At 40.8% G+C, this 24,989-nt stretch overlaps 1 protein-coding gene across 11 annotated transcripts in view; it reads right to left on the bottom strand.

The window, feature by feature from the left end:
• The window catches only part of MMD (monocyte to macrophage differentiation associated), a 153,466-nt gene that overhangs the window by 41,525 nt on the left and 86,952 nt on the right, over positions 1–24,989 (bottom strand). For 4 of the 11 annotated variants that reach the window (XR_010408556.1, XR_010408555.1, XM_064582753.1 and 1 more), the window contains exons 3-7: positions 22,024–22,184; positions 21,642–21,728; positions 17,931–18,005; positions 16,055–16,156; positions 13,898–13,967 (exon numbers count right to left, since the gene is read on the bottom strand). Coding sequence is in view for 8 of the 11 variants with exons in the window: in XM_064582753.1 (XP_064438823.1) it covers positions 13,898–13,967; positions 16,055–16,156; positions 17,931–18,005; positions 21,642–21,728; positions 22,024–22,184 (495 nt within the window). In the remaining 3 variants the exon portion in view is untranslated. Of the gene's footprint in view, positions 1–3,147; positions 3,185–5,901; positions 7,792–13,897; positions 13,968–16,054; positions 16,157–17,930; positions 18,006–21,641; positions 21,729–22,023; positions 22,185–24,989 lie in introns of those variants that run through there. The other 7 variants (XM_064582752.1, XM_064582751.1, XM_064582750.1 and 4 more) reach the window with 5 other exon arrangements.

The following is a 24,989-nucleotide window of genomic DNA, read 5'->3' as shown; positions in this document are numbered from 1 at the left end:
TGTGTCTGTTTTGTCCACTCTTGTATCCCCAACAAGTGGACCAGCATCTGGCACATAGAACGGGCTCATTCTTTGTTGAATAAATTGGATGCCCAGGTCTCCACAAATACCCTCAGATCTTGATTACATGTCAACAGGAAAGGATCATAATCCCCAATGAGGGATGATCTGTCCAACCAATTCATAATGTACCTCACCATGCATTATTTCAATGTTAATACAGTAACACAGGGATTAGCTCAGATGAACCATGAAATATTTGCCTTCCATAAGAATTCTATGGTGTTGTGTGGTGTCCTAGAAATATTGGGACAAGGAATATTGGGACATCTAGGCTGCAGGGTTTGCTGCAGAAAAATTCACATGCATACAAGATCATCTTACACACACACACACACACACACACACACGGGACCCTCAGTCCACAGTGAATAGATATTATCACCCCCCCCCCACACACATCCCATGCAGCATTTCCCTAGGGCACCTCATGCTGCTCCTGAGCCTACTCTGCCTCCCCCCGCCACGTGCCCCCGCTACCTGCTCCTTCCTATGCCTGGAATGTTGTCTTTCCCCTACCCTGTGTCGACCCACTGCCCCCTCACTTCTACCCTCTCTGATTCCTCACTCACCCTTCAAGTCTCAGCTGAAATACTGCCTCTGTAGGGAGGACTCTGACCCCGGTGGGGAGAGTTAATTACTTCCTCCTCCAATAATAGCATCCAATACAAACACGGTGATTATGTTGCATTATAATTGCTAATTTGTTTCCAGTCTGTCCTCCCCAGGAGACTGGGGAGCCTGGAAGGGCAGAGACTTACTCAGTACCATATCCCCGACCACTGACACATGTATTGACACAAGGCAGGATTGTGGTGAATGACAGGGGGTGGAGGAGGCAGGATAGACGTCCCAGATACTGTAAACAAAGGAAAACATCTTGGCCCAAACAGAAGTTTCTCCTTCATCGTTTCCTGCCCCGGAGGCTAGGTAACACCTGCTTCAAAGGAACCTGATGGGTTTGAACAAATGCGCTGCTGAATAGAGCATTGTCCTTCAGGTGGAGTTTAGCACAGGGGGCCTTTTATTTTTATTTTTTTTATTCTTATGTTAATCCCCATACATTACATCATTAGTTTTAGATGTAGTGTTCCCACAGGGGACCTTTTAAATGATGAGTTTCTTCAGTGTTCTCCAAGGCAAGAGCTGCATCAGGCAGGGAACTCGAACTCAGGCTAGCAGACTTGTGCACAAAGTTAGGGACGTCTGGTGAAAGGCTAGTTATTTAGGTCCACACATACTTACTCCTTGTCTGCACATACTTTGCACTGGAGTTCCCCAGGCACAGGAATCTGGATAGTGCCAGAAACCAGATCAGCAAAAACATATCCAGCCTCGAATCCAGATGAAGGGAGGAAGGGCAGAGAATCATAGCAACAGGCAGGGGGTTTTGTTTTGTTTTGTTTTTTGTTTTGGTTTGGTTTGTTTGGTTTTTCATTACAGCATCATCCCCAATGTCTAGACCAGTCCATGGCACATACCTGATACCCAAAAAATATCTGTTAAATGAATGTATGACTAGGGGACCCTACAATATCACTGGGTAAGACATGAGATGGAGAAGACATGACAGCACTGTAGTTAGAAATAATTCTCTCATAAGCCACTAAGGGTTGGTCTAGTGGGTGAGTCTCCCAAGAGGCACACTCACATAACAGCAGATGGTGACCAAACTGCTGTCCAAAGAGTGCGGGTCCAATTAACTAAAGGCCTTTGGTCTAAGTGGAATATGCATGTTCCCATCTGGGCACCAAAGGACAACTGCCCAGCTTCTTCCTTTTCCACCATTTTCCATGCAGTATTCAGCCTCTGTCTCAGGAAATTCTGTGAATATTTAAAGAACATTTGCTACAAAGGGCACAAAATCATTAGAAAGCCTGTGGTGACCACATCTAGTATAGCTTTGGCCAGAGGTTGATCGGGGCCATTTTTAACGGTTAAAAGATGCACAAGATTTTTTTTTTTTTGATGTACACTGTTCCTTCAGGTTGTTTTTGCATGAAAAATCTCTGCAGGTGGGCTATAACCATAATTTTAAAAGCTTGGCCATATGGGAAGAAAGCTAACATTTATCTGATGCCAATCATATGCCAGAATGCAATAAACTAGGCACTTTTGGTTTATTATTCAATCTTCATGACTGCACTATGAGGGAAGTGCTATACCCCTTTTGCAGATAGGAATTGAGGCTCAGAGGTAACCCGTAACTTGCCTAAGCTCACCCAATCTGTCATAGGCTGGCTGATGATTCCACACCAACTCAACACACAGCTCACAGCTGGGCTTCAGAAAACACTTCTGATTTTAACAGAAGCAAATCCTCTTGATCAATACATTTTCCTGACTTTTTCAGTAACGGACACATTTGATTGGGCGTACCAAGTTTGGCCTGGCACAGAATGACAAGAAGACCTGTGACCGCTCCGAGGAGATGAGGTAAGCCTCCAAAGCATATTTTCCCAAGGCCCCAGTAAGCCTGGTCAGTCTATTTCGGCTTCAGCCTTCTGACTGCAGTGAAAGTCTGAGTGATAATGAGCTGTGTAGGAGAAGGAGAGTGTTCTGTTGTGTTGAACAGGCCCCTGATGAGAATAGCTGAACTCCGCTTGCGAAGTGGCTGGAGTACACAGTGGCACTGTTTCTGGGAAAAATAACATCACCAATCCATCGCAGGGATGTAGGTGGGAATGGCACAGAACGTAAGAACATGTTGGCACTATCAGTTTAAAATAGCAAAGGCAGCAGAAAACACGAACACAGTCATTCTAACCTTGTTAAACTAAAAACATTCCTTGGGCCCTCTTGGGAAACTTTATTTTGCTTCACGAGGATGGAGGGGAACCAGCTTCTTCGTGGTCAGTTTCATCTGGAGATACTCCTATTCTACTCTTCCTCTAACTGCCATAGGAGAAGAGTAGACACAACCCAAAGACACCCATTCAAAAAATGCGGAGGTTTGGAGTACAAGTTTTATTTTTAAGAGGTCTTCCTTTGGGTAGACCCATCAATAAACCTTTAATCAGGAACTGCACTCCTGAGAATGAAAACAGACTCCAGGTTTCCTGGGTTCGATCCAGTTCTGCCACTTACCTTGGACAAGGAAACTCATTCATCTGTGTTTTCTCATCTGTAAAATGGGGATAATAAAATTATCTACCCATAAGGATTTTTGTAAAGGTCTAATGAGATAATCCGTACAAACCAGCACAGTCCCCAATACATGGGAAGCCCTCAATTGTTTATTATCATTACCTTACGGACCCAATCATAAATATAGACAAAGCTATGCACTGGCATCACAACCTAAAAATCCAAAACTAAGTGAACGATTAAGCAAAATAGGCTGTATATCTCCAGTCCAGAAAAAAAGGTGGAGCCACTGAAAATTCTGGCTATGAAAACTATGTAATAATATTTTGTAAATGTTTATAAAATAAGTGGGGGAAAAAAGCAGTATACAAAATCACATATATGGCATATTTACAGGAAATACATGAAAACATATTAGGATGAATGAACTCTGGGTGATTTAAAATTTTTCTGTGCTCTATTTTCCCAAGTGTTTTATATATTTTCAGAGTAAAGATAAACAAAATAGTATTTAAACCTTATGTTAAAGTTGCCACTTTTTGAATGTAATCTACACTAAGGCTCAAGGGTTGCAGAACTGAGTGTTATTTTTTTTTATTTTACTCATATGTTCAGAAAAAGAGGACCCGAGGGAAGTAAGGTAGGTAATTTTCCAGGCTTATAAATCATTGATAGTTGGTTCTCTGGAAGCTTCAATAAATAAGGCTGGTGTTTTCCCTTATTTAGGATACACTATCTAGGATTTCCATGACAATTACTCATCAACTTTCCTGTGGTTGCCATGAACGTTCTAGCTGACCCTCGGTCAGGGAAGCCAGTAAGGCCAAGGAAGCTAGAAGTAGGCTCCCGGCAGGCAGTTAGAGCCTGCTACAGTATTCATGACCGACAAGAGGTGCTCGGTCCAGACCGCTTCGTTGTCAGTCTCTCTCCTCCAACCCGCCCTCTTCCCTCCCGTACGGTGAGCCCACTGCTCCGCCACAGGCTGAGGACAGAGGTGGAGGAGACTCACTCCTGCCTTGAAGGAGGTCAGCCCTGGGAGCAGAGCAGCAAACTCAATCCCAACGCAGTGTGACAGGGGCCACCCTATCAGTGCCATACAGCCAAAGGGAAGGGCCTCTGATGGCGGTTGGAAATGAGGAAATGTTGGCCAGGGTAGGAGAAAGGCTGCGGAAGGGCATCCCAGGCTGAGGAACAGCAGCTGCAAAAGCACCAGGAGGGCACAGTGTTGGGGGGTAGGTTGTGAAACTCACTGTGGGGCTTCAGTCTGGGAGGGAGGATGAGAGTTGGCACATGAAGACACCGGGGGGCTGGCCTGAGTCGCAGAGGCTAAGAGTCAGTGGACGTTTTAAAGCAGGGGAGAGCCATGCTTGACTCTACTTTGGGATGGTAATGCTGGTTGAAGTGTGGTGGCCGCGCTCGTTCCGGGGGTGTACCCAGGGGCAGGGGTACAGCGGAGGTGGCTACAGCAGTCTGAGGGCCGCTCGCGAGGGCTTGGGAGGGCCTTGCAGAGGGAAGGGGGTGGTGAGCAAGCAGATCAGGAAGTTGTGATTGAGGCAGAGGGGACAGCTCTGGCTGACTACTTGGATCTGACTGTGACACAAATCAAGGATGGATGGGAGGCTCTGGCCATGGCCTGAACTGAGACAGGGAACTTCAGAGAAATGAGCTTGGTGGGGGGGGAAGAAGAGAAGATAATGAACTCAATCTGGGACAGGCTGAGTGAAATGTGCCGAGGGGCATCTGGGCAGTTGATGAGAGAGGTCTGGTCTTTAGAAGATAGTTTTAGGCTGAAGATATTGATCAGGAAGGTGAGAGCACAGGAGTGGGCGGATGCTCTAGAAATAGATGAGGTTACCCTGGTGGACTACAGGACAGAATTATAGGGAATAATAATGCTTTAAGATACTTGGTCTTCAAAATTAGGTTTGATGGAGGGTTGCCTGAGGGTTTACTGAGGCTCTAAATGCCGTCCATGCTAAATGAATTTTCAGTTCAAGTTAGATTGGTTTGTTATTGCTGACTTTGAAAATGCAGTTGTGTATATGGAGACCTGCTTTCCTGTCCCAGCTCCCTGACTCTGGAGGAAGGAGTCAGGCCTCTCCGACTCTGCTTCCTGTTCTGTAGAAAGGGGGAGAACGGCATCGAACATTCACTTCGTTTGCAATATGATGTGTGTCTGGCTGCTAATAGAAAACTGTGTAACCTCAGTCCTACGGTATAGTCTATAAACTAAATCAAAAGGATTCTCTTGGTAAAGATACATCATTTATAAAATTTACAATCTTGAGGCCCCAACTAGCATATTTTAAACTGAAAACGTGTGCTGATTTTAATGTCTGAGCTGGCTCTGGCATTTCAATTATTTATTTATTTATTTATTTTAAGATTTTATTTATTTATTTGAGAGAGAGAATGAGAGACAGCACAAGAGGGAAGAGGGTCAGAGGGAGAAGCAGACCCCCCGCTGAGCAGGGAGCCTGATGCGGGACTCGATCCAGGGACTCCAGGATCATGACCTGAGCTGAAGGCAGTCGCTCAACCAACTGAGCCACCCAGGCGCCCCTGGCATTTCAATTATTTAAAAGTGGACTAGAAAGTTCTAGATGACAGGGCGCATTTGTTTCTCGTTCTGTCCTGACTTTCCAAAAAAAAAAAAAAAAGGCTAGTATACAAATTACAATGCTAGATGAGCTCAAGCTCTCAGACATGCATTATCATCTTCACAGTCATCTAATTTAGAGACAGTGGAACAAATCCAAGTAACAATTTTATTCTAGTTTACAGCACAATTTTTTACATACATTTTAGTGGTTTCGACAGTGTTACTTTTGAGCAGACTTTAAATGAATCCACAAAAGTTAATATATTAAAAACAGAATATATACAAAACAACAGGCATCAGGATGTTCAGAATCATGCAGATAGGGGTGCTCTGGTTGGTGTGATCACTGGGCACCTTGCCTATTTAAGACTTTACCAGCAAATACCAGTTCTTCTGTTCTTTATACCCATGTAATTCACCCAAATCAGGGAGTTCTAAATATGCACACCCAAAATAAACCCTCTTTCAAAGCCACAACGGTACAAAATTTCAATGAATAAGCCTAAATGTGTCGTCAAGCCAACTATTCCACTGATGAAACCCAAATCTAGCAGTCGGTATCAGCAAGGATCTAAAGGCAAGGTTATTTCATTTATTAAAACACCAACAGGAGATTAATAAACAAAACAACTAATGTTAATATAAGACACTGAAGGAAAACCAAAAATAATATATTAAATACCACTCCACTGAGCCTGGATACAACCCATGAACTACAGATACATGTTTCTATCTGCCAAACAACGCTTTAAATATTCTTCTATGGAAAAGAAAAAACTCTATCAGGAGGTACAGGGGAAAGATAGGAGTGTAAATTTGTGCATCTAATTCCACAATTGAAAATGAGTATCAAACTGATAATATTAAGCTAAGTGACAATGACTTAACCGAGGGGCATCAGACAGGCAATACCACTGTTCGCTGTAATTCATAACACTCTTCAGGAACCTTCAGTGGATGACCACTCCAACAACACCATCATAATGTGATGTGAATACTCATCCACTGTTGAAAGAGATCCTGAAGAAAACATGGCAAAAAGGCATAGAGAAAAAGTTGCATCTTTTGAAAAAGTTAATGATATCAAAATACTTTTCCATCACTGGTAAACCAAACTAGGTCAAGTATATGGCCCAAAGCAGCATGGAGTTCAGAGTCAGAGGTTGGCAGAAAAGTTTGGAAAACCGCAATTTTTAAAAATTGGCAATTTCTCTATGCTTAAGAAAACTATCAGAAGAGGTATAATGTTTGTTCATTTATGGAATGTTGACAGCTTGCTGCAAAATTCACGTGAACGAGGAACCGCAGAGATGCGCTTCAATGAAGTTGTCTTTAAAAATTTACAAAAAATGAAAATTTCTATTTAAAAAATAACCATGTTATGCCAAGATGAAACATGGTAAAAGTAGTGTAAGTTCTGTCCATGATTCTTCACACAGTTAATGGGAAAGTAATAGAAACAATTTTCTCTTAAAAAGGAAGCTTTGTTGTTGCACTGACTTACAATCTGACCTAGTAATTTAGAAAAATCATGTAGTAAAATCTGTAAAATTAAAATACAAAATTCTGTTTTGTAAACATCAGTTGGCCAAGTCTATCCGGAGTCCTTCATGATAGTGGAATGGAATGAATAATTAATTCACTACCTTATTTATCTGCTGTGAAGGGAAACATTCCAGAACACAGCTTTTATACTTTCACAGTAATTATATTCGAAAGATATAAAGAAAGTCAGTGCAGTTGTCTTTTTTTTTTTTTCCTCTGTGCAATTTTCAGCTCTTACCCCACTCCCAAGTGCCATAATTGAAATAATACTGGTTTCGAGACCTAGTACAGATTGGTCATAAATGCCGCATAAAGTCTGTAGGACTTCGATAAAGGTATTTCCAAATGGCATAGTAATGCACTGCAGCTGCCGTGGCCACAAACAGGTGCCAGATGGCATGGGCAAAGGGAATGATGCCATCACTCTTGAAGAACACAACTCCCAGGCAATAAATTAAGCCCCCACAGGCAAGTTCATGAAGTCCATCAGTGTTATTCTGTCAACAGAGGAAAAAAAGAAAGAGGTTGTGATGTTACTCTCGATGTGACAAACTAAAGAGATCATTGCAACTCCCCCGAAGCCTGCTGATCTTCTAGACAATGAAGGAGCCGCACAGACAGCATCCTGCTCTGTAAACATGAACTAAACTGAAAAGTCTCTCATCCGTCAGGCTGGATTACCCTTGGGGGTTGGCGGTCTTGATGGGCGCGAGCAGTCAGGTTACAGGCCCCACGGTGAAAAGCAGCACCCTCTGCTCATCTATGGCATGCTGAAGCCGACTGCAGTCACACCCAGACACGGGAGTTCAGGTTAAGAAAGTACAATCTTTGGCTTTCACCTTCTCCTTTCAGACCCTTCTTCCATCTTAAGGCACGCCCACACCACCGCATTTATAATTGACATCTCGGCCTATCCTCCTCCAACTGTTCTACGCTGATTGTGTTTCTGAGACTTCCCCTGCCTGTGTGAGCTAATGGCCTCCTTATGGCTGACACAGGCAAATCACAGCTCCAAGTGACCTCGGAGATCAGACAGCACGTTAGGATAACATACTTCCTGACCTTCTAGATGTTGCCAGGCCTTTAGGTCTGTGCGCCTAGGCGTTTCTGAGCTCAGCAGGAAGTTAAAAGTCACGTGTGCTTTAACACAAAAAGGAGAATTTTTAGGCTACTCTTGGTTTTCCAAGACCTAGGCCCATCTTCAAAATTAAACTGGGCTGTATGAATGAGGGGAAGAGAACAGAGGCAGGGCTTAGGAGGCTGATGAACAAGTCAGTCCCCCAGATTCCTGAGGACTAGGAATAGAAAGGTCTCAGGTTCTGCAGGGTGATGAAAACCTAAGCCAGACTGTGACAAGGCCTTGGAAGGGGATGCATGTGTGGGTGTCTCAGAGGCCTGGGCACTGATGACTGCACGCTCGTGAGCCCTGGAGCCTTGGACTGCGGCCAGGTCCAGCCGGGAGCATGGGAAAGCTCTTATGCAGCCACCAACTTAAAGCCCCATGCACCTAGACAGTGGCAGCCACGGACAACCACGAGCTAAGAACCAGGCGTGAGGATCTAGGGCCACAGGTAGGGATTAGTCCTTTCTTCAAAGTTCACATAAGTCCCCACGGTTTTTGTAAGATCAAAAGACGGGGAAGGAGCCAACCCAAATCAACTGATAACAGGTTTCTTATTAACCTTTGTAAGATGTAAAGTCAGCCAGACTGACTTTTATCAAAAACAAACAAAAAAACCCCAAATACCACACATTTATTATTACTTTAAGGTTACAAAACAACTGATATCTATTTTTTTTTTTAAAGATTTTATTTATTTATTAGAGAGAGAGAGTGAGCACGAGACGGGGGAGCGGGAGAGGGAGAAGCAGACTCCCCGCTGAGCAAGGAGCCCGATGTGGGACTCGATCCCAGGACTCCAGGATCATGACCTGAGCCGAAGGCAGTCGCTTAACCAACTGAGCGACCCAGGCGCCCCCTGATATCTATTATTATACAAAATTCTGTGTATGTGCATTAGGGACATTTTTCTAGAAGGTCTTCATCAGATTCTCAAAGGGGCATATAATTCCCAAACAGTAAAAAGTCACTCATCTAACATAATACAACTTCCTTATCTTAAGAGATGAAGAGAGTAGAACCAGAGGAATGAAGTAACCTGAACAAAGCCATAGAGCTGGTCACTGCCCAAAAGATACCACTCTTTTTTTCTTTCCACTAAAACAATAAGCAAGAGACCAAGCCACATATAGAGGTTGGTTCTGATATACATTCTGGTAACAGATAGTTCCTCAAGACACCACTTTTAACTTACCAACTTTCGGGGAACCAGACTACAGTTAATCCTAAAACAAAACCCGTTCTCTTCATTACCTGTGTCATTAAGCTTTTATTCTATCCCAGGCACTGTCTGAAGTGTACCCATACGTTTACTCATTTAATCTTCACAACCCTAAATTAGGTACTGTTAGTATTCCAGCTTTATAGATGAGAACACTAAACAGAGAGATTACATAATTTGCTCAAGGCCACGTAGTGTGTGTCAGAGTCGGGATTTGAACCAAGGCGGTCTGGTTCCTGAACTTACATTCTTCTTTGGGGGAGGGGGAGGGAAGAGGGGAAATGGGTCATTTTTTTAATTGATGATTACTTTACAGAGTGTAATGCATAAATATTAAGTGAACACCATGGGTCTTGATAAATGCATACATCTATCTAACCCATACCCCGATCAAGACAGACCACTACCCCAACACCCCCTCCCAATCCTGGACAATCTCTTCCATCAAAGCAACCATTGTTCTTACTGCTGCCATTACCACACACTAAGTCTGTTTTAGAACTTCACATAAATGGAATTATACTGTATGTCTATTTTTGTTATCTGGTTTTTTTTTTTTTTTTTTAAAGATTTTATTCATTTGAGAGAGAGAGAGGGAGAGAGTGCACAAGCAGGGGGAGAGGAAGAGGGAGAGGGGGGAAGCAGACTCCCCACGGAGTAGGGAGCCTGATGTGGGACTCAATCCCAGGAACCTGGTATCACAACCTGAGCTGAAGGCAGACGCTTAACCATCTGAGCCACCCAGGCGCCCCTGGCTTCTTTTTTTGCTCAATGTAATACTTCTGAGATCCCCACATGTCTTAGCTATATCAATCATTCCTTTTTGTTACTTAGCATTCCCTTGATTTATTTATAATCTATCAGTTCTTTCCATCTGGGGCTTATGGAGGTCTTTTTGTAGATATGTTTTCATTTCTGTTGGGTAGTACCTGTTGAGTCATAAATTTATGTTTAATTTTATAATAAATGGCTAAATAATTTTCCAAAATAGTTCTGCCATATTATACTACCCCCAAGAATGAGTTGGGGTTCCAGTTATTTCACATCTTTGCCAGAATTCGGTGTTGTCCGTCTTAATTTTAATAATTCTCCAGGGTACATTCTGGTAGCACATTGAGGTTTTAATTTTCATTTCCTGATGACTAATGATGTTGAGGGCTCTTTCAAAGGCCTATTGGATATGTGTGTACCTTTCTTTGTGAAGTGTCTGTTCAAGTGTTTTACCCATTTTTATAGAATTGACTCTTTATTACTCATTTGAAGTATTTTATATAGTCCATATACATGTCCTTTGTCAGATACATACAGAGAAGGCAAGTATTTTCTCCCTCTCTGTAGCATGTCTACGCATTTTCAAGTTCATTGATCTTTTCGTCTGTAGTACCCAATCTGTTGTTAACCCCTTCAAAAAATTTTTGTTATCATATTGTTTTCAGGTCTAGAATTTCCACTCAGTTCCTTTTTTGTAGTTCCATTTCTTTTCTGAGATTCTGCATTTGTTTACTCATTACGTTTTAAAGGCCTTGTATGCTAATTTCAACATCTCTGTCATCTTTGGATCTGTTCCTATTGACTTGTGTTTCCTTAGGTGTGTAGTGTCACATTTTCTTGCTTCTTGCTTATCTAGTAATATTTGTTTGGATAAATGGATGCCAAGCTGTGAGAGTATAGATTTTGTTGTCTTCCTTTCAATAATGTTGAGTTTTGTTCTGGTAGGCAGTTTATGTACAGAGGATCAATTTTATCCTTTCCCGGTTTGTTTCTGGGCTTTGTTATGGCAGTTCCAGGGTAGTCCTCACTCAAGAGCTGGAGTAGTTCTCCTGAGTGTGGAGGTCGACTTGCTAGGTTCAGTTGAACACCTGAGTTGCTCAGCATGGTGTCTCCACTGTGGCTGGTTGGCCTCTGATATCTTCCAGCACCAGGCACCTCTGGACTCTCCATTATCCCACAGCTGTCCCACAGCCACTCTTGGCCAGGGCATGCAGACTTGCCCTGCACAGATGCAGTGTGGTATTTGGGCAAGGACTCAGGGAAACCCCTTTGTAGATTTCTGGAGACACTTCTCTGTGAAGCTCCCTCTTCTCCAGAATCCTCCCCCAAAACTGCAGCAGGCTCAGTAGCTAAAATACTGATTTCTGTTTCCTCCACCCTGACTGCTGCTCTCTGGCTCCACTTTATTTTGTCGCAGTTTGGAAAGCGTCCCCAGGGAGAAAACTGGGGCAAATTTGAAGCTCATCTTTTGGTTTCTATTCCCTCAAAGGACACAGTCCTGTGTCTGTGGTCCAATGCCAAGAAACAGTTGTTTCCAATACTTTGCCAGTTTTTTATCATTCTTTATGGCAGAAGAATAAGTCTCTGATAGCCCAATATCCCAACCAGGATCAAAGCTTTGAGTGTCCAGTCACACTGTTAGTTCAGATGGCTTATGAAGTTCTTTTTGATCTGGTCTCTGTCTAGCTCTCCAGCTTTATTACAAGACTTATGCTATCTGTGTAATTACCCACCTCAAGCATAGAGGCACACTCAAACAGGTACACACATTCATGTTCCAAACAATGAACGATTTTCAATTCTTCAAAGGTGCTAGTGTTTTCCCCCTCTCTAGGCCTTCCTTCATGCTATATTCTTTCCTATACAGCTTGCATCATTCCTCCTATCCCTAGGCTCTTTTCTGTCTTTATGAATCAGCTTGAACATTTCCTTTAGTGCTTGGGTCATGTGCTCCCATAGCAGCCTATGTTTTTCCCAATCGAAGACATTATATGATAGTTTCTTATTTAAAATGAATTGTAGGTTCCTGCTTGGTGCTAAGTTCTACCGGGGGGGGGGGGGAATGTGAGGATCATCCTGTTTTGACTATCATAAACGTTAGTCACCGACTATTGTATGACTTGTGAAAATGCCAAGATTTAGACTAGTAAAAACACGGACAAACCTGCTCTTTTGATACTCCAAGGGAATTTATTTGATGTTCTACTGTAATGATTAGTAACCTACACACACAAACCTTGCTTATGTTGCTTTGGGTGTCCTGAATTGCCCTCTAACTATACAGCCTTCAAGGCAGATTTTCTTGTTTCCATCATTCACCTCCCTTCACTCTTCCCTGTTGCCTTTACCAACTAAACTATAATTTATTTTTGGTACTAGGTAATTATTGAAGCTATCATAAAGCTCTTACCTTAAAGAAACATATTTTGACACGTTCTCATAAGACCTATCCTCTGAAAAAAACAAGCAAGCCTATAACTTTTAAACCTTTTACAAGTATTTTTGTGACCAGGTAGGGTCTATATACATTCTTAGCTCATAGGCACAGGAGTGAAATTATAAGTACAATTCTTCTGACCTTTGTAGACTGAGAAAAGAATTCAAACTAGACACATTATGAGTTCCTTAATTAATATAGTGGCTAATGCCAAAAAGAAATGCAGAGCTAAGACATTGGAGCTAATGGCCCTACATACGCTAATGGGACAAAGTAACCAGTTGGATGGGATCACAAGGCTATAATGATATGCTTGTCCTTCAAATTCACTGATAGATACACACAGATTTCTCAACAGCAATTCAATTTGAAAGGCAGTTCAAAACATACACACTGACTGCCTACTATAGGTAATGTTACTTCCACCCATGAAAGTCCTCAAAAGAAATTTTCAAGCAAAGTAAAAAAAAAAAAAAAAAAAAGCACTTTCCTGAGAAAGAGAAATAATATATATGGCTTAAAAGCAAGTGAAAGAAAAGTAAGAATGAAGACTTTTGGGAAATACTAAATAAAATGTTGACACAACTGACCTCTTGTGGTCCTTCTAATTTTTAAGATTTAAGAAGTCAATAATTTATAGGGTTTTTTTTTTTCATTGTAAGACATCAAAAAAATTTACCCTCCTCCATGGATTTATAGTTAAGACACTAAACAATTCAGGTAAAAATACTTATCTGCAGGTGACCTCATGCCTCTTTGGGAGAAGGGTGGGGTAGGGGTGGGGTGAACAGAATGGCTATCCAAAAGCAACACATAGAGAAGATTATCATATGGAAAGAAATACACTTCAGTATATAATTTCTCCAAACTACAACCAGGAGCTAGTATCGATTGCAGGCACTTTGTTATTTATATACTTTTTCTTTGGAGTTAATGGAGATGTCACAACTTCAGAAAGAAAAGCTGCATATCATATCTATGGACCAATGAAGAGTCCCAGCAATTTAAAAGGAAATAAGGTGAAATAGTCAAAATTATGAAGCCATTTCTTACCATTGATGTCACCACCAAAGCTGGAGAAAACCCCATTGTGAGATAGAAAAAGAGCTCAACCACCTTATACCTGCAGGATAGAAAGGCAGTTAATTGTATCTATTCCTACAATACTTATGACAATTTCCATTCCAGCTCCCCCCACCTTTTTTTTTGAAAAAGAAATGCAAACTCTTAAACTATTCCAATGAATATATTTTCCCAGGAGACCACTAGGCCTCTAATTAAAATACTATAGTTGGGTCACAATGAACTAGCATTTCTTATAGGATTGAAATGGCATCAAACACCACATGCGACTTGGAAAATGTTTGCTACCAAAAGTGTTATTACTGCATCCAATCCACCATGCATTTTCCCCCTCCCAATTCCAGAGTGTTTGCCCTCCTCACCACTCCAATCCACAGCTATAAGAAACTGAAATTATGGGGGCGCCTGGGTGGCTCAGTTGGTTAAGCTTAAGCGACTGCCTTCGGCTCAGGTCATGATCCTGGAGTCCCTGGATCGAGTCCCGCATCGGGCTCCCTGCTCGGCAGGGAGTCTGCTTCTCCCTCTGACCCTAACCCCTCTCATGTGCTCTCTCTCATTCTCACTCTCTCAAATAAATAAATAAAATCTTTAATAAAAAAAAAAAACTGAACTTATGAAGACAGACAGGGATGCTGCGTGGGGCTGAGTTTATCAGTGGCAAAGGGCTGTTAGCCCTAAGGAATGAAGGGCATGTAGTTTTGTTTGTCTCTTTATTTTGCAGCTGCACAAACTCCAACTTGTAAGGCTCATCGCATTAGGCTATAGAATGTCTGAAAATGCTAAGAAATACACTGTACTAAGATTCAGCTCACATTTCTGCCTAATCAAAGTGGGCTCTAAGTTCCTTGGAGGCAGGGGCCAAGTTTCATTTATGTTCGTTTCTGCAAGGCCTAGCATAGTACCTGGCATGATTTAGACCCTCCCTAATACTGCCCAACCAAATGTCCAGGGGCCATTCACATCTCATTCTCCGTGTTTTATACTCAGAGTCCACTATGAAGTAATCTTATCAGGGAACTGGGGAAGAATGGGTTTGTGGGTTTGGTTTAAAAGGAGGCCTGGAATAGGAGAAAAAATAGCTATTTTACTTTACTTTCTATTTTATCCAAGGATATAAGTTAGGGGTTTGAGCCCAAGAAGCAAACTGTTCCCTTGGATTTATATATATACTATATAACACCACTCAGAATAGCTAATTGTGGTCAAAAATGCAACTTAAGTGAATTTCAAAGTCATAAGTTAGTGAAAACTGCCATTTTCTTCTGAAAAGAGGAAACAATACTTTGTGATAAACACAAATTATGTTCAATTCTTAGAGCCATTCTGCCAATGACAATAGATAAGCTAATAAACTGTACTCAAGGACAATGATTTCATGCTTGTGAATTTCTCAAATTCAGGCATGTGAAATAATGAAAAGAGCCATGGGGTAAGAACTAAGACTCTTGGGTCCTAATTCTAGATGAATCACTAATTTGATGCACATCCTAAATGGTCTCATTTTTTTAAGCATGAAGCTGGAATAGATGACTTTGAAGGTCTCCTCTAGAGCTGTGATGCTAAATTTCAATAAGCTTTCCTTTTTATATTGCTTAATACTTATGACTATGGACTATAGATAACGGGTTAAAAAATGTGCCCCATGGTTAGGATATTAAGAGTTCAGATGCTCTTCCAAATATCCCCTTTCTCAGGGAATCCTAGTTTGGAACATCTTCTGGGTTCCTATCTAGGTTAAGTGTTGTTCCAGTGCTTATCTATTATCTTCAATCTTCATTGAAAGCTCAAAAAGCAGTTTTTATTCTCATGGATCACAGAGGAAAAGGCTAGTTTGCTGATAAGGCCAGTCGCCTGAGGATGTGAAGTGACATCCGACTGACTAAAATGGCAGTTGGTCTGTCCCTCAAATGCATCCTATCACACATGTGCCATTTAGTTCTTCCCACAGCAATCTGTCTACCAATAATGAACACCAAATGGCTTCAAAGATTTGTTAAAAGCAATATATATTCTATTTATGTATTTCTACTCTTCTGAAGTGTAAATATAAAGCAAACTGTGTCGTAACATCAACAAAATTTAGGTAGTTAATTTTAAAACTATCAAATGTAAATTATTTTCTCTTACTTTTCATGGTAGAGAAATACATAAATGGTTCCTCCAGCTGCCATGAGCCAGATAAACCAACGCATATGAGATGCCAGGGGTCCAAGTTCACGGAGATTTAACCTAAAAAAATGTAAACATGACAAAAAAGAACAGAAGTGATAAATGAAGGGAATTCACAGGACCTGTGTTTTCCTCTAGGCTTGAAAACTGGGCAAGCAAGTGCTAGCATAAACCAGGATGAAAAGGTATTCAACATGCCATGGAGGTATTCAGGCAATTTAGGTAAAATTAATAATTCAAAGATAAAATTGTTAGTTGACCTTTAAGACTTAGAATTAGTTCCAACGTGGTTTAAAATAGAACTAGCTAAAAGGAGATATGCAGAAGTGAGTCCCACCACACCTGTGATGCCCGACTTTCCTTATTAGGCAGACTGCTGTCAAATCAGCTTAATTCTGATAATATATTTGGGAGCAGATTGCTTACAAAGCTTAATGAGTACCCTGAACAGAATCCTCAACCAGGATCCCATACCCACAGCAGATACCTAACACATAGACCAAGTATCTCCATTCCCAATATCTCTGCCAAGGGAGAACATGAGAAGAGTTAGCTCAACATATGTTATGAAAGACATTTTGTCAGAATTTAACTGTGGGCTCTTGTAAAGCTTGAATTTTAAGATGCTGCAAATTCATTTGTACTCATTTCATATTAAGAATAGCTATGATAAAAAAAACCCAAATGTTATTCTGATTGGCTATGACTACAAAATTATTTCCAAACAGAAAAGGCACCACCTACCTATTGAAAACAACATGTGAACGGGTTGCTTACTGTAATATCTGATCCCTCAGCTTTTAAAAATTTTATTTCCTTATTTTAAGTCAGGGAATACTTCCCAAAAGTCTGTAAGTGTTCCTGCTCCAATATGATGCAGAGCTATAATTTAGTGACAAGTATTAGGGAAAGAAGACACTTTTTTATTCCAACAGATAATTAGGTTTCTTTTTAATGACTGATGCTGCATAAGTTAGAAAGTAGAGGCCTGCTGTTTCTAGTGACTACTGCAGTTGAAATTCACAAAATGAATTTCTGAGTGTTTAAAACTGAACCATGTCTTGATAGAGGGAATCTAATGTTCCTTTAATCATAGGTTTCCAGGCAACAAAAGATTCTATCTGACCTATACCCAAAGGGCAGAAAGAGCAAAAATTGAATAGAATACTAGGTATTTTATTTTTTTTAGTATTTCATTTTTTTTTTTTTTAAGTAATCTCTACACCCAACATGGGGCTCAAATTCACGACCCCCTCCTCCAGCCCCCCCCCCCCCCGCCTGAGATCAAGAGTTGCAGGCTCCACCCACTGAGCCAGAATACTAGGTGTTTTAAATAGCTAACTAATTAGTTCTCTTACTTGTACGGCTAAAGAAATGAGAAGTGCACTCCATATATAGCAGCTACTGTGCTGTGGAGTGAATTGTAGACAAATAGGATAAATTTCCAAAATGAGCCTGTTTTCCTCACACATATTTACAGCATTTCCACTTAAATGATCAGATGTCCAAGTATTCTGAACAGCCGCAGTATATAGAAAGAACATGGAAGGCAAAGGTGACATATTTCAAAATGAGGGTGCTACCTACACACAAGTTCCTGGCACTTCCTCTTGAACAATCCAATGCCAGGTATATATTCTGAACAGCAGTGACATTCTTCCCTTAAAATCTGCAATCTGGCCCAAGTAGAAAAACAAACAAACATGTATGCATGTGTTGGAGGGAGAGGGGTGGGGTATACGCATGGGGCAGGGAAAGGAGGAAGGGAAGGAAGGAGGACAGAAATTCTATCCCAAAACACACTACCTTCAAAAATAGAAAGGCAGTATCTTACCATGGAGCATAAGAAGCAGCAATGAAGAAATAAATAACCATTCTATCACACATGTGAAAACAATGCTCCACTGTCCTAGTGGGGGAAAAAACATGTTAGGCAAAGTCTTTAGAAAAGTTTCAGACTGGCAGCATGGGTTATCACTCCACCATGTTGTAATTTCCATTCCTGTTCTAGTTTCTTGTCGAAGTTATAACTTGGCTTTCAAAGTCACACAGCTATTTTTTTTTATTTAAATTCAATTAGCCAACATATAGTACATCATTAATTTTTTATATAATGTTCAGTGATTCATTAGTTGCATATAACACCCAGTGCTCATCACATCACGTGCCCCCCCTTAATACCTATCACCCGGCTACCTTCTCCCCACCCCTCTTCCTTCTATAACCCTCAGTTCGTTTCCTGGAGTCCAGAGTGTCTCATGGTTTGTCTCCCTCTCTGATTTCTTCCCGTTCAGTTTTCCCTCCCTTCCCCTGTGGTCCTCCGTGCTATTCTTTATGTTCCACATTTGAGTGAAACCATATAAGTGTCTTTCTCTGCTTGACTTACTTCACTTAGCATAATCCCCTCCAGTTCCATCCATGTCAATGTAAATGGTAGGTATTCATCTTTTCTGATGGCTGAGTAATATTCCATTGTATATACGAACCACATCTTCTTTATCCATTAATCTTTACACAGCTATTTTTAATAATACAAAGCCACATGTAAAAGCTTTACATTATTTTTAAGCTTGCACATACGATAGTCACCATGTATGAGATACAGGGGCAGAACCCCACAGTAATCAGGAGCTCTGAATTTATTTTGGTTAAAATAAACAAAATCTGTGGTTAAAATAAACAAAATCTGTGTGGCTGATGTTTTCCATTTCTTTTAGATCCTATGTAATAGAAAAATGAAATTCCTTGAGGGCAGACCACCCCTCAACCATCCCTCAACCCCTATCACTATGCAGGGCAGGAAGTAGTTCTTCATCTTTCTAGAATGTCTTCAGAGAAGCTCTCACTTCAAATATCTTAGTGTATACAATAAGTTATAATAAAGGAAATTCAGAAACTAATTTAGGAACAGCAATAACCAAAACCAAAAAACAAAAAAACGCATTTGCTGCAAGCAGGTAGCCACCTGGATTTCTAAGTGGGTTCCTCCTTTCAAAACTGAAAATTCAGGAGGTGTACAAAGATCTGGCTCACTGAGGTCTAGTCACCCAACGGATTAGACAGAATCTGCCCTTTACTGAGGTGATTTAAAAGTATGAATGCATTGCAAGGTCTTGAATCCATTTTCAGCATTCAAGGGTGATAGCTGCGGTTTGGTTTAGGGCTAGTGTTAAGATTTTGCCTCACCACATACACAGTGTCAACCAAAGCAAGCTGAGGATGTTTTCGTGACAGTTATTGTTAGTTATATGTTAGTGACGTGAAAATAATTTAGGTCACAGGTCTAAAAAAGCAAACAGGGCGCCTGGGTGGCTCAGTTGGTTAAGCGACTGCCTTCGGCTCAGGTCATGATCCTGAAGTCCCTGGATCGAGTCCCGCATCGGGCTCCCTGCTCAGCGGGGGGTCTGCTTCTCCCTCTGACCCTCCCCCCTCTCATGTGCTCTCTCTCATTCTCTCTCTCTCTCAAATAAATAAATAAAATCTTAAAAAAAAAAAAAAAGAAAGAAAAGAAAAAGGAGGGTGCCTAGGTGGCTCAGTTGGTTAAGCGACTGCCTTCGGCTCAGGTCATGATCCTGGAGTCCTGGGATCGAGTCCCACATCGGGCTCCCTGCTCCGCGGGGGGTCTTCTTCTCCTTCTGATCCCCTTCCCTCTCGTGCTGTCTCTCATTCTCTCCCTCTCAGATAAATAAATAAAATCTTTAAAAAAAAATAAAATAAAAAAACAAACACTAGATTAATGCTTCTCAAACTTGACTGCATATCACAATCACCTGGGAAGCTTATAAAATATAGCCATAAACTCTAGTCCAGAAGATTGTAATTTTTAAAATGGCTAGAACATGGGGTACAGGGTGGAGGGAAGAGGAGAATCTTTTATTTTTTTTTTTAACTCTTTGGGTGATTGTAATTCCTAGCCAGGTCTGGAGCCTTTCTAATTCAGCTTTCTAGACTGCTATGCACTTGTTACAGCAGATAAAGTCAGACCTATAATTTCATTCAAGATCCACCTCGGCTTCTCTGACCCTCACTTTCCTCACAGGGGAAATAGAAATGGCAACATTTCTATCATACAGTATGTGTGAGCATCAATGAGATCACGTAGAGCATGTGTTCATGAGCACAGCATCTAGCACACAGGAGGCACTCAATAAATGCTCATTTCCTTCTAATAAGGCTATATTTGGATATTAAAAAAAAATTAATCCAGGGACGCCTGGTTGGCTCAGTCGGTTAAGGGTCTGCCTTTGGCTCAGGTCACGATCCCAGGGTCCTGGGATCGAGTCCCACTTTGGGCTCCTTTCTCAGCAAGGAGCCTGCTTCTCCCTCTCTCTGCCTGTCTCTCTCTCTCTCTGATAAATAAATAAAATCTTAAAAAATATATATATATATAAAAATTAATCCAGAGCAAAAATCCACATATGGCTTGATTCTAGCAGTGCTATTCCAAAGTTCAAGAGAGCCTGGTTTCTATTACACCTTCTTCAGCCCCTGGGAGGGAGGCCCTGAATTCCGAAGGACTCATCTACAACTCTTTATTGATTCAGAAATCTAGACATCAAAGCCAAGTCAGCCGAGGCAACCACAAGCGTTGGATTGTGCCAGGAAGATAATGAAGTACTCTGGCCTCTGGTCTCTGTGACAGTGTGTGCTGGGGAGACAGGTACTTTTGAGGCCCTCTTGTGAATATGCCCCAGCAAGCCCTCATGATCCAATGCTGTGGTTTTATTTTAGGCCCAAGGAACGGTCACCTTCTAGGCACAGGTAGCAGGCTGGGAACTATAAGCAGTATTGAGAAGGGTGTGGATGAAAAACCCCTAGGACTGGGAGTCAGAGGTCTTAGAATGATCAGACTCTGCTAGTCTCACTGATCTGAGCTTCAGTTTCCCCAGGTGAAAATCAAGGGGTTTGAATTAGATGTCCCCTAAGGATCCTTCCTGCTCTGAAACTATGATTCTACTTATAAGGAGACCAGTAATCATCTCATGAATCCCAAACCCTGTTCTTAAATAACACGTCTTTTTAATATTAGATTGTTTGAATTGTTTGAGATTTTTTTGGGCATTCTGTAAAATCAAAAGCTATATTCTATTATTTTAAAACACTCTAAGTCTGCTCTGAATCCTCCTTTTACGAAAAGAAATTTTGTGCTTTTGGGTTGTACAGAATGTATTCCATAAGCAACTAAATGGTGTGCTTCTCCCTTTGTATGCCCCCAAATTAATCTTTCACTCAAAGGAGGAATGCTTTTATGTCCTTATTGGGAGGCTAGTGGGCCTGCTTTGGGTTGGAAAGTACCTGACAGCTAATACGTGAATTCTGTTTGAATAGATACACAGGACCTAATTCTGAAAGCTAAACTTTGCAAAACAGTAAACCCAAACTGTAGCAAACCTGCTTACATGACAAAGTCCTGGTCATTTATAATTTTCAAATCATTTTGGTGGGCATTATCTCATCCATCTGTCACAGTACCCTGGGAGTCAGGCATTATTATTCCTGTTTTAGTGATGAAGAAACTGAGGCTCCATGGGGTCAGGTGACTTACATAATGTTGAGTGGTAGGGCCGGGCTGCCTCCAAGTTCAGTGTACTCTGTCCCTTCCCACAGCCGCCGCGCTCTTACATGTGCTACGCTTGATAACATTAAAGGACAGGTCTTAGGATTTTATGATGTATAAGTCATGGGGAAGCAGTGTGGTTTTGTTGGTGGCTTCTGAGAAAGGCCTGCTTTCTTAGATACATATGGGGGTCCTCTAAGTCTGTCCAATCCATTGGAAATTTCCTGAATAATGGCATAGCATTATAGTCTATGAGGCAAGAAAATGTCTATCTACTCTGTAGCTTCAACCTGACTGAAACATGCCAGTAGGGAAGGCTACCCTGAGTGTGCTACTCTGATCTGGTGAATTAGCGTGCCATCCATGGTACCTTAAGTGGCTCTTCTTCCACGACACAATGTGAAATACTGTGGAAACGATGAAGAGGGCGCAGAGGCCCATCCCGTAAATCCACGCGGTGATCTTTTCCCAGCAGTCGTCCGATAGCCGATGCAGGAGGGCACTGCCCACGATGGCCGGAACGATGAGGAACTGAGGGAAAGGCAAAGAACAGTAAATACCCTGGGTTTGGCGAAACTGAGACCTCTGTTCAAAATACACAGGTTTCCCAGGGACAGTTTTAGAAAGATCATTTTAAACATTTGCCTCTAGTGCATGTGGCGGTCGGCGACAGCACGGGTCACAGCGAGTGCCGTTCAGGGCCCAGGACCCACGCCCACCCCTGGGTACCGAGTAATCGGTAATGGATGAAACATGACGCAACTGTGGCAAAGCGGATGTCTTTTATCCTAATTTCATTTACATAAGAATGTATTTCATCTTCTTCTCTAATGTGATTTAAAGTGGGTACTTAAAATATACACCACATATGCAAAAATCAACTGTACAAGCCATGTTCTGATTGTTAGTATGGATCCGTACATTCCACCAATTTGGGAGCTAGAGCCAAGTGAAAGCATTTTTGGATTATTTATTTTTAATAGCACCTTTCAAGTAAGCAAGGGTAATCCATTCTCACCTACTCGAGTAATTTTAAGAGACCATAATCTTACAGAGAATTTTGCTTTCTGTACCATAGTTTATACTCGACATGGACACAAATTTCAATGTCCGTCGTATGAGTATGAGTACCACTACTAAACTTTTTTTTGAAGACGTCACCTTTTCAGAGAAGTTTCTGGTTCACAGTAAAATTGAAGAGTAGTAAACATTTTATAATAATAAACATCCTCAGGGGCGCCTGGGTGGCTCAGTTGGTTAAGCGACTGCCTTCGGCTCAGGTCATGATCCTGGAGTCCCGGGATCGAGTCCCGCATCGGGCTCCCTACTCTGCAGGGAGTCTGCTTCTCCCTCTGACCCTCCTCCCTCTCATGCTGTCTCTCATTCTCTCTGCCTCGAATAAATAAATAAAATCTTAAAAAAAAAAAAAAAAAAAAAAAATAATAAACATCCTCAGGAAAAATAAAGTACTTTATTAGATATTAGAATAAACACACCTGGTAAAGAATGCAAACTTCAGCAATCTTATCTTTTTTCCCCGATACCTACTTTTGCCCTCTTGCAATAAAATATAATACCTCTAGATAAGATCAGCATTGAATTTTCAAATGCTGAAGTCCTCATTGGCCCAGATGATATGAGAAAATTAATGACAATAAAATAAGTTTTTCGTAAGACAGAACTTAATTATTTTGAGATTATGTCCTTTCTACTTTCTCATGTTAAAGTATCCTCTCTTTAATGAAATGATGACGATGCTTCGAAGTGTTTTTGTTTTGTTTTGTCTGTTTTAGAAACTTTACTGCTCTCTGAAAGTCAAAAATCAGGGATACAGTTTAGTAAGATGACATTTTCTGTTCTAAAAAATTAACACAGAGGTTTCCTCAGTTTCTCCCTTAACTTTGTTTTTTACAAGTATTCCTTAACTTATGACATACCCAGAAGAGATTAAGGGATCACTCAAGTCCATCTCCAGCAAATAATATTCCTAAAGGTGAGCTGTGCATCTCAATAGCCAAACTATTATATTTAAGTGCTCAATATAAGCTAAGTAATGAACACTTCATTGATTACTTTCATTGGTCAGTGGCACGGAAACTATCATGGCACTGGACCTGTAACTTTCATGAGTGTTTTGCAGTTGGTAATTAGAAAAAATAATGGATGTATATTGGAGCAATGAGTGAAGGAAGAAGCCAAATAATTATTCAAACTTTTATATTCCTTATATCCTAATCCTGCCCTAGACTTAAATATACACATACAAACACAAAACTTTTTCTTATGGGCCTGGACAATTATCTTTGGAAATAATTTTACTTTTAGCTGTTAAATTCATCAAATATTTGCTCAAGAATAAAAGAAGGAAATTCTGATAGGTATCGAAGACAATCAAATTAGGCCATGCATTTTTTAGTCCAAGTTGGTACTCTAAACATTTTGACCCTCTGGTCAAAGCTCACTCCACATAAGTGTGTCACTAAGGCAAAGACAGGGGTCAGCTCAAGTCTAAAGAATTCCACTAAATCCTTCCTGTCCCCAGAATCTAAGTCATGGGTCCAGGGAGATTGTCCACTAGAGAGGTTACTCCAAATTTCATTACTGAAGCTCTTTTACGTAATCCAGGGCAGGCACGTCAGGTACTAATTTTTCCCTTTAGCAAGATTCCAGCATATGAATTATTTAAATAAAAGTCTTTTTAGCACCCAAGACAAAAGGACATCCAGTGATAAATTAGGATGATATTTCAGTATTAATAAGTATTATCTGAAGTCCACCATTACAATACATTAAAGAGATGCTTCATAAAGTTTGATTTATGCTAAGGACTGACCAAATGGCATTGTTCTATTAGATTATAAAGGATTCTACTAGAAACCAGTTTATTTGGGTTTATTTGGCATCATTGTTTCTTTATAGAAAACACTGTAACTATTCTTTGGGGAAGAGGATTAAAGACATGAAAAGGCACAACTAGAATTCAAACAAATTTTATTATAATGACATATGTACTAACACTGTTTTGTACTGTCTAAAATAATTACATTAGCCTGTGCTAAACACTCTTCATGAAAGGATTAAGTTGGCCTCCTTCTCTTTTTCTTATCTTCAGCTATGTAGCAGCTACCTCCTTTCCCTCCAAAGTCTCACTAAATGCAACTTTCAAAGGGAATAATGAAACCAGAGATAAAGGGACATTCATAATGACACAAGAAAATGTCAATAATACGACCTTAATAGGAAAACTATGAAAATACATATTCATGAAGACAGCACGCAAATAGAAGAAATGCACCAAAGTGTTAATTTATTTCTGGGTAGTTTTGTTTTTCTTAC

The sequence above is a fragment of the Mirounga angustirostris genome, unplaced genomic scaffold (assembly GCF_029215605.1).
Source record: "Mirounga angustirostris isolate CCGP_5_RB_7025 unplaced genomic scaffold, mMirAng1.0.hap1 SCAF_17, whole genome shotgun sequence".
Taxonomy (NCBI): Eukaryota; Metazoa; Chordata; class Mammalia; order Carnivora; family Phocidae; genus Mirounga; species Mirounga angustirostris.
Note: the sequence above shows the minus strand (reverse complement) of the source record. Positions and strands in the feature narration are given on the sequence as shown.